We start from the raw sequence: 20,989 nt of genomic DNA on the forward strand, positions 1-20,989 counted from the left end.
GTTCTAGAGGTTAAAATGTCTATACAGAAACAAGTTGCACTCTATTTATTTTTACATTAAATATTCCCTCCTTTCTGATTACTGCTGACTGCAAATGCGATATTTTGGTAGTTGACCGGCCTATTTGAGCAGCAGGTGTCTTGTTAAGATTGTGTGCTGCCAGTAATTTGCCAGTTACAGAACTATCCATAGAGGTGTCGAGTGTGAGAAATAATTGATTAAGATTGCAGTCCAACAATGTTGAGGAAGAACTACACAGCAGTTTATTGGAAAATGCATTTTTGAACTTGTATTGGAAAAGGAATTCCTTGGAATGTACAGGAGAATTTGGCTTTGTTATAATACTAGGTAAAAACAAGGGCTGCAGATGCTGGAAACCAGAGTCTAGATTAGAGTGGTGCTGGAAAAGCACAGCAGGTCAGGCAGCATCCAAGGAGCAGGAAAATCGACGTTTCGGGCAGGAGCCTTTCATCAGAAACAGAGGTACTACTGGTGAAAACTGTCTTTGCATTACTTGGTTCAGCAGCACAATAATCTATTGTAACAACAAAAACTTCATATTTCTTCATGGACACAGTCGTATAGCTTGCCTTTTGTTTTAAAGAAAAAACCAAAAAAAGTCCTTTATTTTGGAGTATTGTTCTATATGCATCACAAGATGAAAGATATTATTGATGTATTAAGATTCTACACACTAGAAATAGTCTCAGTTCAGAGATGCCACCGTAGTAGACAGATCTAATTTTATCATCCAAGTGCCAACTTCATACAGATGGTATGTTATATCAAAGGATAGCGTGAAATCTAGAAATTAAATCATAAAATATTTCTGAAATGCAAGAGAGGTTGCCAAAGCACTTCAGAAGCAAAAACCTGAACATTTCAGTACAATCGCAACCATTTATACCACAGGACAAAAGATGTTGAATGGTTGGCAAATCAACTGAATGACCAAGGTGTTGCCACAGAGAAAGCAAGCTGGAACTCTGGGCTCTCCAAACTTGCAAATAATTTGTAAAAGGCACAGAACTTGTGCATAATCCTTTTGGTTTGAATGTATGTTGCTTCTAGTAAGCAAGAATATTTTCTGTGATTGGTTGCTCATGTTGTTATTTTTGCATTTGCGATTGTTTAGCAAGTGTTGTCCAACCACCAAATCATATTGATCAGTGGATGTTTTGAGTTTTACAAGCATGGGTTGGTTGAGTGTAGTTTTTATTCTGCCTATTACAGATAGCTGGAGTAATGTACTGGCAAATTAGGCAGATGCTGGAATCTGTACTGACAACAACAACAACAAAAGCTGGAGGTCATAGCGGGCTACACATCATCCACCGAGAGAGAGAGAGAGCAAGCTGACGGTCTTGATGACTCTAATATACTGACGGGCGAATGGTCAATACTGTATACCTGGCATTGCACCTGTCTGGAGCTCTGCATCTATGTCCACTGATATTACCCATACATCATGTTCCTGTGAATGGACAAAAGATTCTGGGATTGAAGATGAGAAAGAAGTGGCTGAAATATTGTCTCTCAGCAGCAAAGCCACGTGATTATTTAGATATTTGTAAGACTGTTTTTAATGTTGTGGTTTTACTTTCCCAGTAATCCAGTATTTGGAATGTTCCTTTCTCACTCCTCGTGGGTTGGAAATCTGGTGGATTTAGGTCCTGGTCCACATTGAGTCATGAAGCACGGAAGCAGAGCCTTCGGCCCAACCAATCCATGCCAAACATAATCCCAGGCTAAGCTAATCATACCTGCCTGCTCCTGGCCCGTATCCCTGCCAATCTTTCCTATTCAGGTATCCATCCAAATGTCTTTCAAACATTGTAATTGTACCCGCATCCGCCACTCTCTCAGGAAGTTCATTCCACATGTGAATCACCCTCTAAAACATTTTCGTCATGTCTTTTTTAAATCTCACCTTAAAAATGTTCACCCTAGTCTTGAAATTCCCCATTCTGAGGAAAAGACAGCGACCGTCAACTCTATCCATACCATCATTATTTAGTAAACTGCTAGGTCATCTCTCAACATCCTGTGCTCCAGTGGAAAAAGTCCCAGCCTATATAGCCTTTATAACTCAAACCTTCCATACCCGGCAACATCCTGGTAAATCTATTTTGACCCCTCTCCAGCTTGATAATAGCCTTCCTATAGCTGGACCACCAGAACTGGACGCAATATTTCAGAAGAGGTCGCACCGATGTCCTGCACAACCTCAACGTTCTAAACTGAAAGGACTGAACAATGAAGGCAAGTTTGCCAAACGTCTTTTTAACTGTCCTGTCTATATGTGATCTTATGGATTTTGCTTTTAAAAGAAAGATGCTTGCAGAGTGTCATCTATTTGAATTCTAGAAATGACCATCCAGAGCACTTTTCTGGAGATAGGTTAATTGGTGGAGTCCATTTCCTGTACCTGTGGTAGAATGAATGACAATGCAGCACTGCAGGCTTTAATGGAATTTGTGACACCTACAGGTTTGTCTGTAGCACATACAGACAAATCTGTTATCATATAACAGATTTCCTAAGCTGTGGAGGTGCTGATGTTGGACTGACGTGGACGAAGTCAGAAATCAAACAACACCAGGTTATAATCTAGCAAGTTTATTTGAAATCACAAGCTTTCAGAGTGTAGTCCTTTTGTCAGGTGAAGTGAGAGGGAAGCAGACAGAACACAGAATTTTTTGCTTCAGGTGCTTTCCCTCCATGAATGTAATAGTCCTCATTATGTTGATTCCATATGAAGGAACAATATTTTCTACCTGTCTTTTATGCGAGGTAATATTTTAAAACCTCCTCACCCCCCTCCAGTCTTAGTAAAAATGTAAATAAATGAACAATCGTCACTGAACTCCCAGTAAAACAGCTATTATTTGATGAAACATACCTTGCACGTTATCTTGTGTTATTTCACCTCTATAACTTGGGTGTAATTGGTCAATATACCGAAGAGGAGTTAGTATATGCACGCAATGTGAGTTTGGTTTAAAGTTATAACTGCTATAATGTTGTTATGGGTGTAGATGTGTACCCAACAAAAGACTATCTTTATCCTTGTAAGATTCTATTGTTCCAGTGGCTGATTTCTACACCCTCCGACATATCAATAAAATTGCCTTCCTCCAGTGCTGAACTTTGAAGAGTCAATTCTCTTAAGGTAGAGTTATCCAGCAGGCAACATCACAGTTTAGAAAGTGAGTGTTGGTGCTTTGATTGAAGTTTATAAGATCCTGACTGATCTTAACTAATAGGCCCAGTCTGTTCAGTCTTTCCCTGTAGCTCAAACCCTCCGAATCCTGCAACATCCTTGTAAATCTTTTCTGCACCCTTTCAGGTTTAACAACATCTTTCCTACAACAGGGAGAACAGCAGTGCTCTAAAAGTGGCCAAACCAATGTCCAGTGCAGATGCAACATGATATTCCAACTCCTATACTCAATTCACTGACCAAGCATACCAAAGCCGCCTTCACTATCCTGTCGACCTGTATCTCTACTTTCAATGAACTGTGAACCCTCACCCAAAAGTCTGTTTATTTGGCAACATGCCTCAGAACCCCACCCTTAAGTGTAATAAATCTTGTCTTACCAAAATGCATGCCTCATATTTTCTAAATTAAGCTTCATCTACTATTCCTCGGCCCATCTGATTAAGGTCCTGTTATAGTCTTAATGATTACAACATTTAAAAAGCAATTGGATGTGTACATGAATTGGAAGGAGAGAGGGATTATGGGCCAAACACTGGCCAATGGGATTAGATGACAAATGACAGAATGGACGAGTTGGACCAAAGGGTCTTTTTCTGTGTTATACATCTCTATGACATTGTAAAGATGTTTCCACTTGTGGGTAAGTCCAGAACTAGGGGATACTGATGTCCAATTATGATCATCCTTAGGACAGAGATGAGAATTTTGTTCTCATGGAGAGTATGCAACTTTGTATTTTCTACCTCAAAAGGCAGTGGAGGTGGGGGTCACTAAATATTCCCAAGGTGGAGGTTGATAGATTCTTGTAAGGCAATAGAATCAAAGATTATCAGCGGTATTTGGAAATGTGGAATTCCAAACATAAACAGATCACACCATGATCTAAGTTGAAAGGTGAAGCAGGCTTGAGTGTTCACATGGCCTAGTGTTAGTTTGAATGTTAGTTCTTTTTTTCTAAAATTCATTCATGGGACATAACCTTTGCCAGCTGATCCACCATTTATTGCCCATCCCTAATGGCCCTTATGGTGGTGAGCTGTCACCTTGAATTACTGCAGCCAGTTTGGCATGGCTACACTCACAATGTTATTAGGGAGGAATTGCAGGGTTTGGGCTCAGTGACACTGCAGGAATGGTGGTTTATTTCCAAGTCAGGATCGTGTGTGGCTCATGGAGGGAGACTTGTAGTTGTTGGAATTCCCATCTCTCTGCTGCCCTTGTCCTTCTAGTTGGTCATGGCTGTGGGTTTTGAAGATGCTACCCAACGAACCTTATTGACTTTCTGCAGTGCATCTTGTAGATGGTACACACTGCAGCTACTGAGAATTAGTGGTGGAGGGAGTGGATGCTTATGGATGTAATGCCAATCAAGCGGGCTGCTTCGTCCTGGATGGTGTCAAGCTTCTCAAGTGGTGTTGGAGCTGCACCCATCCAGGCAAGTGGGGAGTATTCCACCGCACTCCTGACTTGTGCCTTGTAGATGTTGCACAGGCTTTGGGGAGTCAGGAGATGAGTTACTCATTGCAAGTCCCCTAGCCTCTGACCTGTTTTTAAGTCGCATTATTTATATGGCCATTCTGGTTGAGTTACTGGTAAATAGTAATTCCAGGATGCTGTTAGTGGGGGATTCAGTGATAGTATTACCATTGACTGTCAAGGGACAATGGCTCAAATCTTTCTTGAAGGTAGTAATTGTCTGACACATTTGTGGTGTGACTGCTACATGCCACTTGTCAGGCTAAGTCTGGGTATTGACCAAGTCTCGCTACTTCAATATGTGAGGAGTTGTGAACATTGTACAATCATTGGTCACCATTCTGACCTTATGATGGAGGGAAGGTCATTGATGAAGCAGTTGAAGATGGTTGGGCCTGGGACATTACCCTGAAGAACTCCTGCAGAGATGTCCCGGAGCTCAGGTGATTGACATCCAACAACTACAACCATCACCTTATGTGCCAGATATGACTCTAACCCATGGATTTGACCCTGATTCCCATTGACTGTGATGACTTCTTGATTGATTGATTTATTGTTGTCACATGTAACAAGGTACAGTGAAAAGTATTGTTTGTATGCTCTGCAGCAGATCGTACCATTCAAAGTGCATCAGGGTAGTAGAACAGAGTGCAGAATACAGAGTTACAGCCATGGAAAAGGTGCAGAAAGAGAGATCAGAATTAATATTTGAAAGGTCCATTCAAGAGTCTGATAATAGCCGGGAAGAAGCTGTTTTTGAAGCTATTTGTACGTTTATTCAAACTTTTATATCTTCTGCCCGATGGAAGAGGTGAAAGAGTGTGTAATTGGGATGGGAGGGGTCTTTAATTATGTTGGTTGCTTCCCCGAGGCAGTGGCAAATATGGATGGAAGTCTGGTTTGTGTGATGGACTGGGTATGTGCAGGACTCTCCGTAATTTCTTGTATTCTTGGGAAGAGCAGTTACCAAACCCACGCTGTGATGTATCCAGATAGGATGCTTTCAATGGTGCATTTATAAAAATTGGTGAAAGTCCTTGTGGATACACAAGTGATACCACATTCAGTTGCTGTTGATAATACCTTACATCACTTTTACTGATGATAATACACTGATGGGTGGTAGTGGGTCAGACTGTCCTGTTTTCTGTACCGGACATAAGCCAGCAATTTTGCAGGTGGATGCCCAGTCTTGTAACTGTATTGGAACAGCCTGGCTGGGGAAGTGTCCTGTTTGGGAGCACAAGCCTTCAATGCTATTACAGGAATGATGACTGAGCTCATAGTCTTTGCAATATCCTGTGCAACCAACCAGAGTCATAGAGTCCTACAGCACAGAGACAGGCCCTTTGGCCCAAACTGGTCCATGCTAAACAAAATGTCCATCCACTCTAACCCCATTTCCCTGCCCATATTCTTTTAAACCTTTCCTATCCATGTGTTTGTCCAAATGCCTTTTAAATGTTGTTAATGTACCCGCCTCAACCACTTCCACTGGCAACTCCTTCCATATGCGTAACACCCTCTGTGTAAAACAGTTGCCCCTCAGGTTCCCTTTTATTCTTTCCCCTCTAACCTTAACTTGATGCCCTCAAGTCCTCGATTCCCCAACCCTGGGGAAAAGACTGAGTGCATTCACCCTGTCTATGCCTTTCATAATCTTATACGCTTCAATAAGATTCCTACCCTCAGTCTCCTGCGCTCTCAAGAAAAGTGTCCTAGCTTGTCCAACCTCTCTCTAGAACTCAGACCCTTGAGTCCTGGCAACATCCTTGTAAATTTCTTTTGCACTGTTCCCAGTTTAATAACATCCTTCCTATAGCAAGATGACCAAAACTGGACACAATACCCCAAGTACGACCTCGTCAACGTCCTGTACAACTGCAATATTTCTTGATGTCACATGGAGTGAATCCGATTGGCTGAAGACTGACATTGGTGTTGCTGAGGCTCTTAGGCGGTTCAGATGGATCATCCACTTGAGCCAAAGGTTGGAGACAGCTCTCCCAAGGCAAAAGAAATTTGAAAGGAGGTCTCAGAAAAGACTTTCAAATTCAGGAGGGATCTTAACATTTATTGACAGACTGTGACAAACTAGAGTCATCGAGAGTCATAGGGATGTACAGCATGGGAACAGACCCTTCGGTCCAACCCATCCATGCCGACCAGATATCCCAACCCAATCTAGTCCCACCTGCCAGCACCCGACCTATATCCCTCCAAACCCTTCCTATTCATATACCCATCCAAATGCCTCTTAAATGTTGCAGTTATACCAGCCTCCAATACTTCCTCTGGCAGCTCATTCCATACACGTACACCGTCTGCGTGAAAAAGTTGCCCCTTACGTCTCTTTTATATCTTTCCCCTCTCACCCTAAACCTATGCCCTCTAGTTTTGGACTCCCCAACCCAAGGGAAAAGACTTTGTCTATTTATACTATCCATCCCCCTCATAATTTTGTAAACCTCTATAAGGTCAACCCTCAGCCTCCGACGCTCCAGGACTTAACACCCCAGCCTGTTCAGTCTCTCCCTATAGCTCAAATCCTCCAACCCTGGCAACATCCTTGTAAATCTTTTCTGAACCCTTTCAAGTTTTGCAACATCTTTCCAATAGGAAATTGTCAGTTTCAAGAGGTTTTTACAGACAGTTTTCTCCACAGTTGATCGTCTCAAATGGAATCTGACTCCTTCCCCCACCCCATCTCCCAGTGTCCAGGTCCATATCCAGGGCTAGGTACCTCGATTCCACACAGACTATCCTAAACAATTGTACACAGCTCTGACCTATTCTCCTCTGGTCTAACTGCCACAGCCCAGTTTTCAGTCATCAAAATCCCGTTTCTTTCATAGAGTCATCCAGCACAGAACCAGACCCTTCGGTCCAACTTGTCCATGCTGACCAAGTTTCCCAAACTAAACTAGTCCCACTTCCCTCATTTGGCCCAAATCCCTCCAAATCTTTCCTATTCGTGTACCTTGTCCAAATGATTTTTAAATGTTGTAACTGTGTGAGCCTCCACTACTTCCCCCACATTCCATACACGCACCACCCTCTGTGTGAAAAAGTTGCCTCTCAGGTCCCTTTTAAATCTTTCCTGTCCCGCCTTAAATGTGCGCCCTTTAGTTTTGAACTCAAAAAAAATCTTTGCTAGTCACCTTATCTTTGCCCCTTGTTGATGTAATTAGATAACAAGGAATAGGAGGATGTTTGTATCTAAGATAGTTTTTTTTATAAGTTCGGGGTTTTGTACTTAAGATGGTGCCAGAGAGTGGCGACTTTGCGCACTTTTCACTGTACTCCTGAGTACATGTAACAATAAAACCTATTTCTACCTGCCATCAGGGAAAAATACCAGGAGTAGTAGTCTCATTATACGCAGAAAAGGCAATCGACAGGGTTGAATGGTCATATCTGCATTACACATTGGAAAGGTTTGGCGTTGGAAAGGTGTTTGCCAAATGGGTCTCAACACTATAATGATCCCAAAGCAATTGTGGTTGCCAATGGATTAGGCTCAGATACCTCAATCTGGATAGGGGCTGACGTCAGGGATGTCCTCTCTCACCATTATTATTTACGTTAATAATCGAGCCACTTGCAGAAGCTATACGGGCTGACCTTAATATAACAGCCCTGAGGAATGGTACAGGTAAACATAAAATTACCCTATATGCAGATGATGTTCTCCTATTCCTCAGTAATCCCCTGATGTCTATGTCTCATTTAATCCAAATCATTAATATATTTAGTGCATTTTCAGGCTATAAAATTAATTTTTCAAAATTGGCGGCTATGCCAATGGGTGGCCTTGTTATATCCCACTTATTGGACGGATCCCACTTTCCCTTTCAGTGGTCCCTGGAGGGTTTCTTATATTTAGGCATTTTTATTACCCCAGTATTTGGTCAGTTATACAAGGCTAACTTTGTGCATTTACTGGAGAGGGTAAGGCAGGACCTCCAGCGATGGGGAGACCCTCCAATTTCCTGGCTTGGTAGAATAGCACTAATTAAAATGAATGTCCTGCCCCGTCTCCTATACCCTATGAGAATGCTTCCGGTGATGCTGCCGAGGCTGGCACTACGTAAATTATATGGCTGGCTGGGTTCCTTTATCTGGAATCATAGACGGCCCCTCAATAAGCTGAAGAAGCTACGGCTTCCACAGGCAAGGGGAGGATTTGATCTCCCAGATTTTAGGAAATATCAGTTACGTTCCCTATTAAGTTACATAGCCGATTGGGTCTTGTCTGATCCGCAATCAATCTGGCTGGACATCGAGGCTTCTCATGTAAAATGCCCACTTATTAACCTTTTATTTTCAGACAAGAGGAAAATCATCACGGATCACTGTAAAAACCCTATAATACTAAATACAATTAAAGCTTGGAATATAATGTGGCAAAATGAGGGCAATTCACATAAAACATCCCCCTATACTCCGATAGTGGGGGCATGGGGGTTTCAACCGGGGCTTACAGATGCCACTTTCAAACTCTGGAGATCCAGGGGTATCTCCTGTTTAGGGGATCTGTTTAAGGAAGGGGTCCTGATGTCTTTTAAACAGCTGCATCAGAAATTTGGATTACCTACTGGTGATCTCTTTCGATACTTCCAAATTCGAGATTACATACAGAAGAAGACTACGCTATTAGATAGTCTTTATAAATCAGAAAGAGAATGAAGAGTGTTATGGCCAATGGGGTACCTTCGGTCAGCACTCTTTATCATTTATAAAGTATCGGAAGATATGGACAATCTGCATAAAACATGGGATCAGGATTTGGGGCTGAAAATCTCCATAGAAATGTGGAATGACATTTGGGAAAATGCCAGAAAAATCTCCATCTGCAACAGAACCCAGGCCATTCAGCTGATACTTCACTGGGCCCACATAGCACCGGACCGATTGGCAAACTTTAAGGCAGGAGCATCTCCAATGTGTCCCAAATGTAAAACAGAGGTGGGCACTCTTGTACACTGCTTATGGACTTGTCATAGATCCGTAAATATTGGACTAAAGTGTTATCTGTCGTTTTTTCTTTTCTTGAGTTTTAATTATACACTCTGGTTAGTTGTAGGTTAGATTAGTAGTTAGTTGAGTTTAGTCTTTTTTTTCTTTTCAGTATCTCTTCTTTTGTTTGATAGATTTTGGCTATTAGGAGAAAGTGAGGACTGCAGATGCTGGAGATCAGAGTTGAAAAATGTGTTGCTGGAAAAGCGCAGCGGGTCAGGCAGCATCCAAGAAGCAGGAGAATCGACGTTTCGGGCATAAGCCCTTCTTTATCCAAGCAGGCTAAGACAAAAGGTAGGGAGGAACGATTGGGGGGAGGGGCGTTGGGAATGCGATAGGTGGAAGGAGGTTAAGGTGAGGGTGATAGGTCGGAGAGGGGGTGGGGGCGGAGAGGTCGTGAAGAAGATTGCAGGTCAAGAAGGCGGTGCTGAGTCCGAGAGGAAATGAGGAAGCTGAGAAATCTGCATTCATCCCTTGTGGTTGGAGGGTTCCTAGGCGGAAGATGAGGTGCTCTTCCTCCAGGTGTCGTGTTGCCATGGTCTGGCGATGGAGGAGGCCAAGGACCTGCATGTCCTTGGCGGAGTGGGAAGGGGAGTTAAAGTGTTCAGCCAAAGGGTGATTGAGTTGGTTGGTGTGGGTGTCCCAGAGATGTTCGTTGAAACGTTCCGCAAGTAGGCGGCCTGTCTCCCCAATGTAGAGGAGGCTACATCGGGCGCAGCGGATGCAGTCAATGATGTGTGTGGAGGTGCAGGTGAATTTGTGGCGGATCCTTTGGGGCCTTGGAGGGAAGTGAGGGGAGGAGGTGTGGGTGCAAGTTTTGCATTTCTTGTGGTTGCAGGTGAAGGTGCTGGGAGTGGAGGTTGGGTTGGTGGGGTGGTGTGGACCTGATGAGGGAGTCGCGGAGGGAGTGGTCTTTCTGGAACGCTGACAGGGAGGGAAGGGAAATATATCCCTGGTGGTGGGGTCTGTTTGGAGGTGGCGGAAATGATGAAGGATGATGCGACGTATATGGAGGTTGGTGGGGTGGTAGGTGAGAACCAGTGGGGTCCTGATGGCGATTGGAGGAGCGGGGTTCAAGGGCGGAGGAGCGGGAAGTGGAGGAGATGCGGTGGAGGGCATCGTCAACCACGTCTGAGGGGAAATTGTGGTCTTTGAAGAAGGAGGCCATCTGGGTTGTTTGGTACTGGAACTGGTCCTCCTGGGAGCAGATGCAGTGGAGGCGAAGGAATTGGGAATATGGAATGGCATTTTTACAGGGGGCAGGGTGGGAGGAGGTGTGGTCCAGGTAGCTGTGGGAGTCGGTCGGTTTATAGTTAATGTCCGTATTGATTCGGTTGCCCAAGGTAGAAATGGAGAGGTCTAGGAAGGGGAGGGAGGGGTCTGCGACAGTCCAGGTAAAGTTAAGGTCGGGGTGGAAGGTATTAGTAAAGTGGATGAACTGTTCAACCTCCTCGTGGGAGCATGAGGCAGCGCTGATACAGTCATTGATGTAGTGGAAGAAAAGGTGGTGCCAGTGTAGCTGCAGAAGATGGACTGTTCCACATATCCGATGAAGAGGCAGGCATAGCTGGGGCCCATGCGGGTGTCCATGGCAACTCCTTTGGTTTGGACGAAGTGGGAGGATTGGAAAGAGAAATTGTTCAGTCAGTCCGAAGGAGGGTGTCAGTGGAAGGGTACTGGTTGGTACGGCGGGAAAGGAAGAAGCGGAGGGTTTTGAGGCCTTCGTGATGGGGGATAGAGGTGTACAGGGACTGGATGTCCATGGTGAAGATAAGGTGTTGGGGGCCGGGGAAGCGAAAATCATGGAGGAGGTGGAGGGCATGAGTGGTGTCCCAAACGTAGGTGGGGAGTTCTTGGACTAAGGAGGACAGGACCGTGTCGAGGTACGCGGAGATGAATTCGGTGGGGCAGGAGCAGGCTGAGACAATGGGTCGGCCGGGGCAGTCAGGTTTGTGGATTTTGGGCAGGAGGTAGAAACGGGCGCTGCGGGTTTGTGGGACTATGAGGTTGGAAGTGGTGGATGGGAGATCCCCTGAGGTGATGAGGTTATGGATGGTCTGGGAGATGATGGTTTGGTGGTGGGAGGTGGGGTCATGGTCAAGGGGACAGTAGGAGGAGGTGTCCGCGAGCTGGCGTTTAGCCTCAGCGGTGTAAAGATCGATGCACCAAACTGCTACCGCCTTTCCCTTGTCTGCCGGTTTGATGGTGAGGTTGGGGTTGGAGCGGAGGGAGTGGAGGGCTGTACATTGCGAGGGTGAGAGGTTGGAGTGGGTAAGAGGGTGGACAGGTTGAGGCGGTTAATGTCGCAGCAGCAGTTTTTTTTTTATTTGTAAACTTGTAAAAATATGTTAAATTTTCAATAAAAATATCAATTAAAAAAAAACTATTTCTAATTCTTGGTCTAATTGACTCATTTCTGCTCTGTAAATATGTTGTGAATTTGTATTGTCCTGTCCTGTTGCATTCAAGAATCTATGTGCATTGACCTCAAGTCCTGCTGGTTCTCAGTATTACCCAGGGTCCTAGAGTTCATTATGTTCTCCACTGCTTTATTAGAGTTCCCAAAACGACATCACCCTTTCCAGGATTTAACTTCACTTGCCATTGTTCCGTGTCAAGTGGCTTTGCTATGGGACTGGAGTCACATGTGGTCCAGGCTGGGTAAGGATGGCAGATTTCCATCCTGTACAAAACACTAATGAATCCGAAGATTTACAACGGAGCTGGCTCTGACTAGCTTTATATTCCAGATTTGTTTTTCGAATTTCAATTCCCCAAGGTGCTGTCAACAGAATTGAACTCAGGTTCCCGGACAAACAACCTTAATATCAACTAAAGATTTGTGTGCACTTTTGGACTCCACATTGTAGGAGGTATATTGTTGAAAATGTGTTGCTGGTTAAAGCCCAGCAGGTTAGGCAGCATCAAAGGAACAGGAAATTCGACGTTTCGGGCATAAGCCCTGATGAAGGGCTTATGCCCAAAACGTCGAATTTCCTGTTCCTTGGATGCTGCCTGACCTGCTGCACTTTAACCAGCAACACATTTTCAGCTCTGATCTCCAGCATCTGCAGACCTCACTTTTTACTAGGAGATATATTGTGTCAGTGGAGAGGGCGCAGGGGAGATTTACCAGGATGTTGCCTGGGTGGAGCATTTCAGTTATGAAGAGAGACTGGACAGACTGTGGTGCTTTCCTTAGAGTAGAGGACCCTGAGAGGGGGACATGATGTATAAATGTATCAAGGGCAAATACGGAAGAGATAGGAAGAAATGTTTCCCCTTGATCAATGATGAGGGGGTATGGATTCCTGATGAAGGGTTTTTGCCGGAAACGTTGATTTTCCTGCTCCTCGGATGCTGCCTGACCTGCTGTGCTTTTCCAGCATCACTCTGATCTAAACTCTGGTTTCCAGCCTCTGCAGTCCTCACTTTTGCCGGGTATAGATTTAAGGTGAGGGGCAGGAAGTATGAAAGAGATGTAAGGAAAAATGTATTCACCCAGAGGGTGGTGGGAATCTGGAACTCCCTGTCTGTAAGGGTGGGAGAGGCATTGAAGAAGATGCCAAGGTATACAAGGCTGAAGTGCTGGGAAATGAGATTGGAAGAGTAAGGTGGTTGCATTTGACAAATCTGGATCTAGTGGGCTTTATGTCTATCAACCACTAACACCTTCAGCTCTTCCTTACAGCACGGTGTGGGATGTGGGAAACCGTGGAATTCACAGCCAGGAAGAAAAATAAAAAATAAAAAAAAATCGCTGCTGGATCTTTTCTATTTCTGCCTTTCCCTGAAGGCAGAGTGCCTATCTAACACAGCTCTGACGTACATCTCTGGAGCTGTTACGCAGATGCTTTCACATAAATTATTGAGCAGTGGATAGAGGCCACTCCACCTGTAAAAGGACTGAGGTTGGGAGGGGGGGAGGACTGAGGTTGGCGGGGGGGGGGGGGGGGGGGGAGCAGGATGTGGAGGGAACTGGGCTGTGAGCTGGATCAGCAGAGTATGCTCGCCCAGAAACAGCAACCCCTCGTTCAAACACTGCACGTTCGGAAATGGCAACTGGATTCTCCCCTCATGAAAATGAAACTGCATTAAGATTTAATTCTGCCTGGGCTGGTGAAATGATCATACAGATGTTAGTGTGTTCTGGGGTGGTTAGTGACTTGATGCCCAGCAGTGAGATTAGCTCGTACCAAGTGAACCTGGGTGCCCTCATGGAAGAGGCTTGCAGGTACAGCATGTAATCAGAAGGGCCTTTATAAGCAAGGTTTATCATCTGTGATTCTGTGCGGATGTTTCCCTCCTGAAGGGGAGGTGATGGGGAATCTTAATCTAAGATTCAAAATGAAAGGGGTGTCTCATTTCAGATGAGGATGACTTTCTCAGAGAATCGTTGGTGTTTGGAAATCCCATCCCCAGAGCTGGATGGGATATTTAACGCCGAGTGAGGATAGATTTTCGATTGACGAGGGAGTCTAGGGTTACAGGGGAAAGGGAAGTTGACCGGTAAAATTCTCTGGGTGCCCCATTGCCTGCCTACCCACCTCTCAGCATCATTGGGGGAGGAGTTGGGCAAGACTGAGCCTCGGCTGTTCCCCCTCACTCTAAATGAGGTCCTCAAGTCTCCAGTTAAAGGCTGTCACCTGCCCAGCTACATGTTTTGGTGCAGGAGAAGAGCTCAGGAGGGTAATGGGAGGCAAGTGTATCCGGGCCTTTGGGAGGTTCAACACCCCTCACAGTCTCCATTCCTAGAGAGTAGTGAGGAGACCATTTAATCCCAATATCCAGCCCACGTGGTTATGCCCTCAGCCTTTGCAACCTGGCCTTTCTGCCTCCCCCTACCCCTTGGTGCCCCGTCTGACCTACATCCAGGGTATCCCTTTACCAGCACGCCCATTCTGTTAGACTTATCCTGTCACTGTGCAACCGGTTGAAGTATCAGCAGTGACCACTGCTAACACCACAGCACTCAACAGATCCCAGTCCCTTAAATGGGAAGGGTGGGGGGGGGGGGGGGGGAAGGTGGAAATCCCATCCTGACCCAACTAACACTCATGAAATGGCTCTGGGAAAGCCTTCAGGAATTGGGGTACATCTCACCCCACCCTGACCTTCTCAGGGACTAGGGCAAGGTATTGCACAGACTTGCTGCTGTTACTTGCTGAGTAATACCATCTCCACTAGGTGGATCCGAGCCCCACTATACAGCAGTCACACACCAGGTTATGGTCCAACAGGTTTATTTGAAATCACAAGCTTTAGGAGCGCTGCTCTTTCATTGAGTAGCTAGTGGGGCAGGATAAATAGGGCACAGAATTTGTAAGAAACAAGAATTTATATACAGGAGGGCAGGAAACAAGTTTGAACAAACTGAGCGGACACATCAAAAGGTAGCACAGTAACTTTTTATTAAATGTTGACTTGACAACAAAGGAAAAGACAACATTGTCCACCACGGAATTACACAACATTGTAAAAATTAACGAGATGTTAACAGTTTGAAATCCTCTTAATGTTTTAAACGCTGATGTGGGAATCCCCATGTTCTGACGGCTCTGGAGAGTGGAGTCTTTTGAGTTTTGATGTCAGGACCTTTCCCAACATGTTGGTTGCAACCATGTGAACATTTGGTGATTATCTGGATAAAAAATAATGTGCAAGGGCATGTGGAGAAAGCAGGAGATTGGCACTGGGTAACGATGCACGTTTCAGGAGCTGGTATGGATACGATGGGTGAATGGCCTCCTCTGCACCGTTACACCGCAGCGAGTCTGCTATCCTTTGCTTCCCAGAGTGGTGCTGGGGTTTGAGGGACCTTAAGTCGGCTCGCGAGTTCTGACCCAAATATCACGGTCTCACTCACCCCCACCCCCGGCCCAGAGAGAGCTCTGCTCTCATAGTTCCCACCCCACCTTGTTCTCACCCCTGACGGGGGGACTTTCAGTCTCAAAACAGGATAACTGTGGGAAAACACTGGGCTAGGGCGTCTGCATTTTCTGGGAGTGTGGAAGCAAGTTACAACGACACTGCTTTGCAGTAGGGAATCGTATAATTACCGGGGAAAACAATTGCAGGACTACAGGTTAAAAATTCAAGGAAGTGGGATCTAAATTGCTCTTGAAATGAGCCAGCACATATTCAGTGAGCGAAAAGGTGCTGTAAGCATTCTATAAATTCTGAACACAGATGGATGCAGCTCCTCTGAGTCCAATATTAATCTTAACTGCTGACCCTTGACCAGTAACGTCAATACTTACTACAAATAGTTTGCAGTAAACGCTTGCATTGTTAGATCCAACTTATGCTCGGTCATCCTGTCACAGATATGTATGTGACGTCTGCTGTTTTTTTTACAAAATAGCATGAGCCAGTGAAAGATGAACTATTTACTATTAAATATTAAGAGTTGGACCCATTAATACACGATCCGTTCTACCAGGAAATTGTTTGGAATCCATAGACAGACGACTGAGAGTTTATTTTGATATCCATTTCGGAATAACTTCAGTTGCTGAGGAGGTATTCATTTATACTGAACTTGAAGAAGCAGTTGCCCCACTATTTAACTAAGCTGTAATCACTTACACTAATTACAAGTCTAAATGCTAGTCCAGGATTACTGATTATCCTGTTCCATAATTTTTCAACGCCAGTCTTCTCCAGAAGAAAGTACAAATGGTTTCTCCATATGCACCATTTGATTCTAAAACAAGCTCACATTTAAAAAAAGTTACCATCTCAGATAAAGGATTGATTTTAACAGCTACACATGACTGGGTTGTGCTGTGGAAGCGAGTTTGTCATTGGTTTCAGCCACAGTCCACAATCAGGGCAATCTGCCTGATCCCAGCTTGTAACATTACAAAAATAAATGTCGGAAAAAAATAACATTTTAACTAGGAACTGGAAATACAATGCATTTCATCGATTCACTCCATATGACATTAGAATCATAAGAACATTAATGATACTCTTTTATGAATATTAACCACTCAAGTAAGCTGTCCAGAGGAGGGGAACGCAGTGGTATAAAGAGTTTGTGTTATTCATTCACAATCTTCAATACCAGGCAGATGCATCCTCTTCTTGAGTAAGGCTTTAAATACAGCTTCAGCTATTCTACTCAAAGTAGCAAGATATCTCAGGCACGGTGCTGAAATGCCTTATGGTTTGTTGTAGTCTGTTGCATGAGTTTAAAACTCAACTAATTTAGATATTTTCAATCAAACTGTTCAGGCATATTATGATGCACATTTGAAGCAAGTGAAACTTGCATACAGACCTTCCAGCTTAGAGGCAGGGACACTATCACTGTGCCACAACTGCACCACTCATTTATTGTTAATTCAAAGCACTGGAATCCCAATACGAACCATTGCTCTTTTGTGGATGACTGCCTCTTACTTTGACTGTTTAAGGGCCATCATTTGTCTTATTTCTTGGACAGCCCATAGGAGGCTGAGGCTGGAAGCCTCCTGGTGTGGTTTTTGGAGCTTGCACACTGGGGCTCTAGTGCTCAAGATCTCCCTTTTACCATCACCCACACCCTCACCCATCCTCCCCACCCACCCCATGTTCCCCCAAGGGGTCCGATTCCGTCAGGCGGTCAGACACCTTGCTGCTCTGCATTTCAAGCCAGAAGGCACACAGACAAGGAGAAAGTTGGAGCGCGTGTCACTGCAGCTTTGGGACCTGTTCTTCTTCCCAGTCTGTTCAGCCGGCCTCCCTCAGCCTCCTGCTGGATCCTGGATCCCCCTCCCCACGGCACAGCGGGTAGGGAACCCGGCTTTAGCAGCATACTCAGGGACATTCAGCTCCAGTGCCACAAAGGTCCCAGTTTGGTTTCCAGCTGATAGCAGCACTCGCTCCAGACCCCTTGGAAAAACTACGAGACCACCCCCACCCCCTCAAAAGCAGAATGTATTTTTGACAGTACCATAACCCACATTTTCAAACACCCCATGCATAAGATGTTTTACTTATAAGTGTACACAATTAAATCTTACGATATATAGAATTTCCAAAATATGTTACAATACATCCATTATATTCCATTGCCACTTCTAAAACAACCAATTTTGAAATGTTACAAGTAGAAATTTATTACAAATTGCAATGAATAGATGCATAGATCCGTCCAGTTATTAACAGTTTATTTACAGTATATTATATTCTCTACTTTAACAACCTGTCAACACAAGTGTTGAAACATTACCATGCAGACTCACAGGGCTCCCCATAAAGGCCTCCTAATTACAGTCGGCTTGGGAACCAAAAGACAAAATTCAAATTACTCTGCTATCTTTTCTCAGTAGCCAATGACAGTTGGGTCTGTCAATTCTGTTTGGATCAGTTGGAACTCCAACAATAGTCCAGTCCCCACCAATTAGAGCAGGAACGGTGTTGTTAAACATAGGTTTCAGCATTGAAACATCATAATGAAACTTGGTCAGACTTAACCAAGACAGTCTTTTCAAAAAAAAAACAAAAATACTGACTCGATTCAAACACCCAAAAACTCCATCGTGCAACGGCTTCGCAAAGCGTTTCAAAGTTGCGAGCGAATTCTTGGAAGTTTTTCTTGGAATGTGGGTGTCACTGGCTCACCTAGCATCCACTGCCGAAGAGCATGTGAAAGTGATGGAGAACCACCCTCTTGAATCGCTGTGTAGTGTGATTACACTCAGTGTGTTGCTCAGGAAGCAAGTTCCAGGATTCTGACCCGGCGAAAATGAAGCAACGACGATATATTCCCAAGTTTAGGATGATGCATTGCCTGGAGGGGATCTTGCAGGTGGGTACTCCCATGTATCTTCTACCCTAATCCTCCTAGATGCTTGAGGTCACAGGTTTGGAAGGTGCCATCTAAGGAGTCTTGTTGAGTTTCTGCAGTGCATCATGTAGATGGTACACACTGCTGCGACTTAGTGTTGGTGGTGGAAGGAGTGGACATTTGTAGATATGGTGCCAATCAAGCGGGCTGCTTTGTCCTGGATGGTGTTAAGCTTCTTGAGTGTTGTTGGAGCTGGCCCCATCCAGGGAAGTGGGGAGTATTCCATCTCTCTCCTGACTTGTGCCTTGTCGATGGTGGACAGGCTTTGGGGAAAATCAGGAGATGGGTTACTTCACAAGTCCTAGCCTCTACCTGCTCTCGTAACCACTGTCGTTCCATGGCTGGTCCAGTTGAGTTTCTAATCAGTAGCAAGCCTGGATGTTGATGCTGGGGGACTTCAGAAAAGATAATACCACTGGAGATCAAAGGGAGATGGTTAGATTCACGCTGGTTGGAGATGATCAGATGCCACAATGCCATTTCTGACTGCAAGATGACGTCTAGGTGTTGCTACACATAAACACAGAATGCTTCTGTATCTTAGGGGATGGGAGTGATACAAGTCACAAATTGTTATCAATGGCAAGAGTCCTATCACCAAAGTGACCAAAAAGCTGGCTGAAGACTCAAAACATCAGATCTTTTGAAAAAAAAATCAGCAAAAAAAAAGGGTGGATCAATGAGGAGCTAATTTATTGAGCTACCTGAAATGGTGGGTGCATTTACTTGGTTACCACCTGGTTAAATCCAAGAATTACAACAAACGTTTGCTGCTCCTGGCTTCATAAAGTGTCAATTGTCTAGGGTATGGGGAAAGTTCCCTTTTGTTGATCTAGGGATAGAACAACATTTAAAATACCATCTTCCTTTTCTTTCAAAAAAAAGAAAAAAAAAAGCACCCTTCTTCAGAAATTGTATCCTTCACATTTTCTTGAACGTGTGGTTTGTAATAAAAATATGATCAAAAACGTATTTAAAATAATAATAGGGTAGTGTTCAAGGAGCCTAGAAGGGATGGACATTTAAGGGTATTGGGTTTTTTTTGGCATCCAAGTTAGCGTTTTAACCCTAATATTTCTCCCTTTGGAGCTTCTTCTTTATGTATGTAACTAATGCAGCCAGAGGAATGCAAACTGTGGAAACGGACACCAGGAGTCCAATAACAGCCAGAGCGTAAGGAGGATATTCCAGCTTCACCGAATGCCCCTGTAAGATATAATGTTATAGCGAGTGCCTGGAAATAATGTACACAGTCCAGATTACACAGAGTACAATACAATTCATGTATCATAGATCATTTACAATCTTACAGCCACATATTAGTTAATCCATAAGAGTTAACAGAAGACCATTCGGTTAAAAAGCTACAGGGTCATTTCACAACTGCATCCTCCGACAGGGAGTGATGCTTACAGAGACTGTAGGAAATCAACAGCGATGCCCAGATTCCAGCTCCAGTCTAAATGCCCAGGGCTTAGCATGTTTATACAATACATACATGTGAGAGAGACAGACAAAGAGCCCGTTACAGATTTTGCCTGGATGTGCCACTTTGGGACATCAATGGTCCACTCAGTCACCACTTTTGTAGAGGCAGGTGTGTCTGTTGCTGCTCTTTATCATGGTCACCATGCACGAGAGCAGGGAATACTCTGACAGCAAAAACGCTGACACAATTGTCTTCACTTAAGGTGGTGTCTCTAAAGGATCGGAATCTCAAAAAGGTACGAGTGCACCAGAATAACCTCCAGCCAATCCTGCAGGTGAGGGGCAGGATCTTTTAAACTGTGCTGTTTGCAATCTGTAGATAGAGGGAGTGGCATCCCTTTGCCTTGGTCATCTGAATTTATATTTCCCCCGCAGGACATGGGTGCGGCTGGTTGGACCAGCGTTCATTGCCCATTCCTAATTGCCCCTTGAGAAGGTGGTGGTGAGCCACCTTGTGAAAACAGCTGCGGTCCATCTGATACACCAACCTCCCCGCCCCCCCCCACACCCCCCACCCCCCACAGTGCTGTTTCAGGAGCAAGCTCCAGGATTTTGACCCCGGCGACAGTGAAAGATGCTCCCGTGGAGACAAATCGAGGTAGGAGTAAGCTGGGTGCAGTCCTTTGTCGATTCTGGCTAAAGCAACACAGTCATCTATCGCACCCTGCAAGTCCCACATAAAATCACACAGCCCCATCCCAAAGGAGCCTTGCTTTCTGATGTTCGAACTGACGAGTCTGCCAATGCGCAGAAGGATGTGCCAGTCACCAGTCAACTCATGGCACACTCGGAGGTCCCACGGGTGCTGGGAATGTGCTGGGTCCCGGGAATGTGCTGGGTCCCGGGAATGTACTAGATCCTGGGAACGTGCTGGGTGCCATGAACAGTGGAGTCTGGTCCTCAAAATCAGTCAGAGGATTGCACAGTAGAAGCCTCAATCT

General features: G+C 44.7%; 1 protein-coding gene across 1 annotated transcript in view; it reads right to left on the reverse strand.

Annotated features, from left to right (window-relative positions):
- Window positions 1-17,823: 17,823 nt before the first annotated feature.
- The window catches only part of LOC132832125 (sodium- and chloride-dependent transporter XTRP3A-like), a 48,982-nt gene continuing 45,816 nt past the window's right edge, over window positions 17,824-20,989 (reverse strand). Inside the window, exon 11 of the mRNA XM_060849855.1 lies at window positions 17,824-19,766. Coding sequence (XP_060705838.1) covers window positions 19,629-19,766 — 138 coding nt within the window. The 3' untranslated portion in view covers window positions 17,824-19,628. The remainder of the gene's footprint in view (window positions 19,767-20,989) is intronic.

Source organism: Hemiscyllium ocellatum, chromosome 34 (assembly GCF_020745735.1).
Source record: "Hemiscyllium ocellatum isolate sHemOce1 chromosome 34, sHemOce1.pat.X.cur, whole genome shotgun sequence".
NCBI lineage: Eukaryota > Metazoa > Chordata > Chondrichthyes > Orectolobiformes > Hemiscylliidae > Hemiscyllium > Hemiscyllium ocellatum.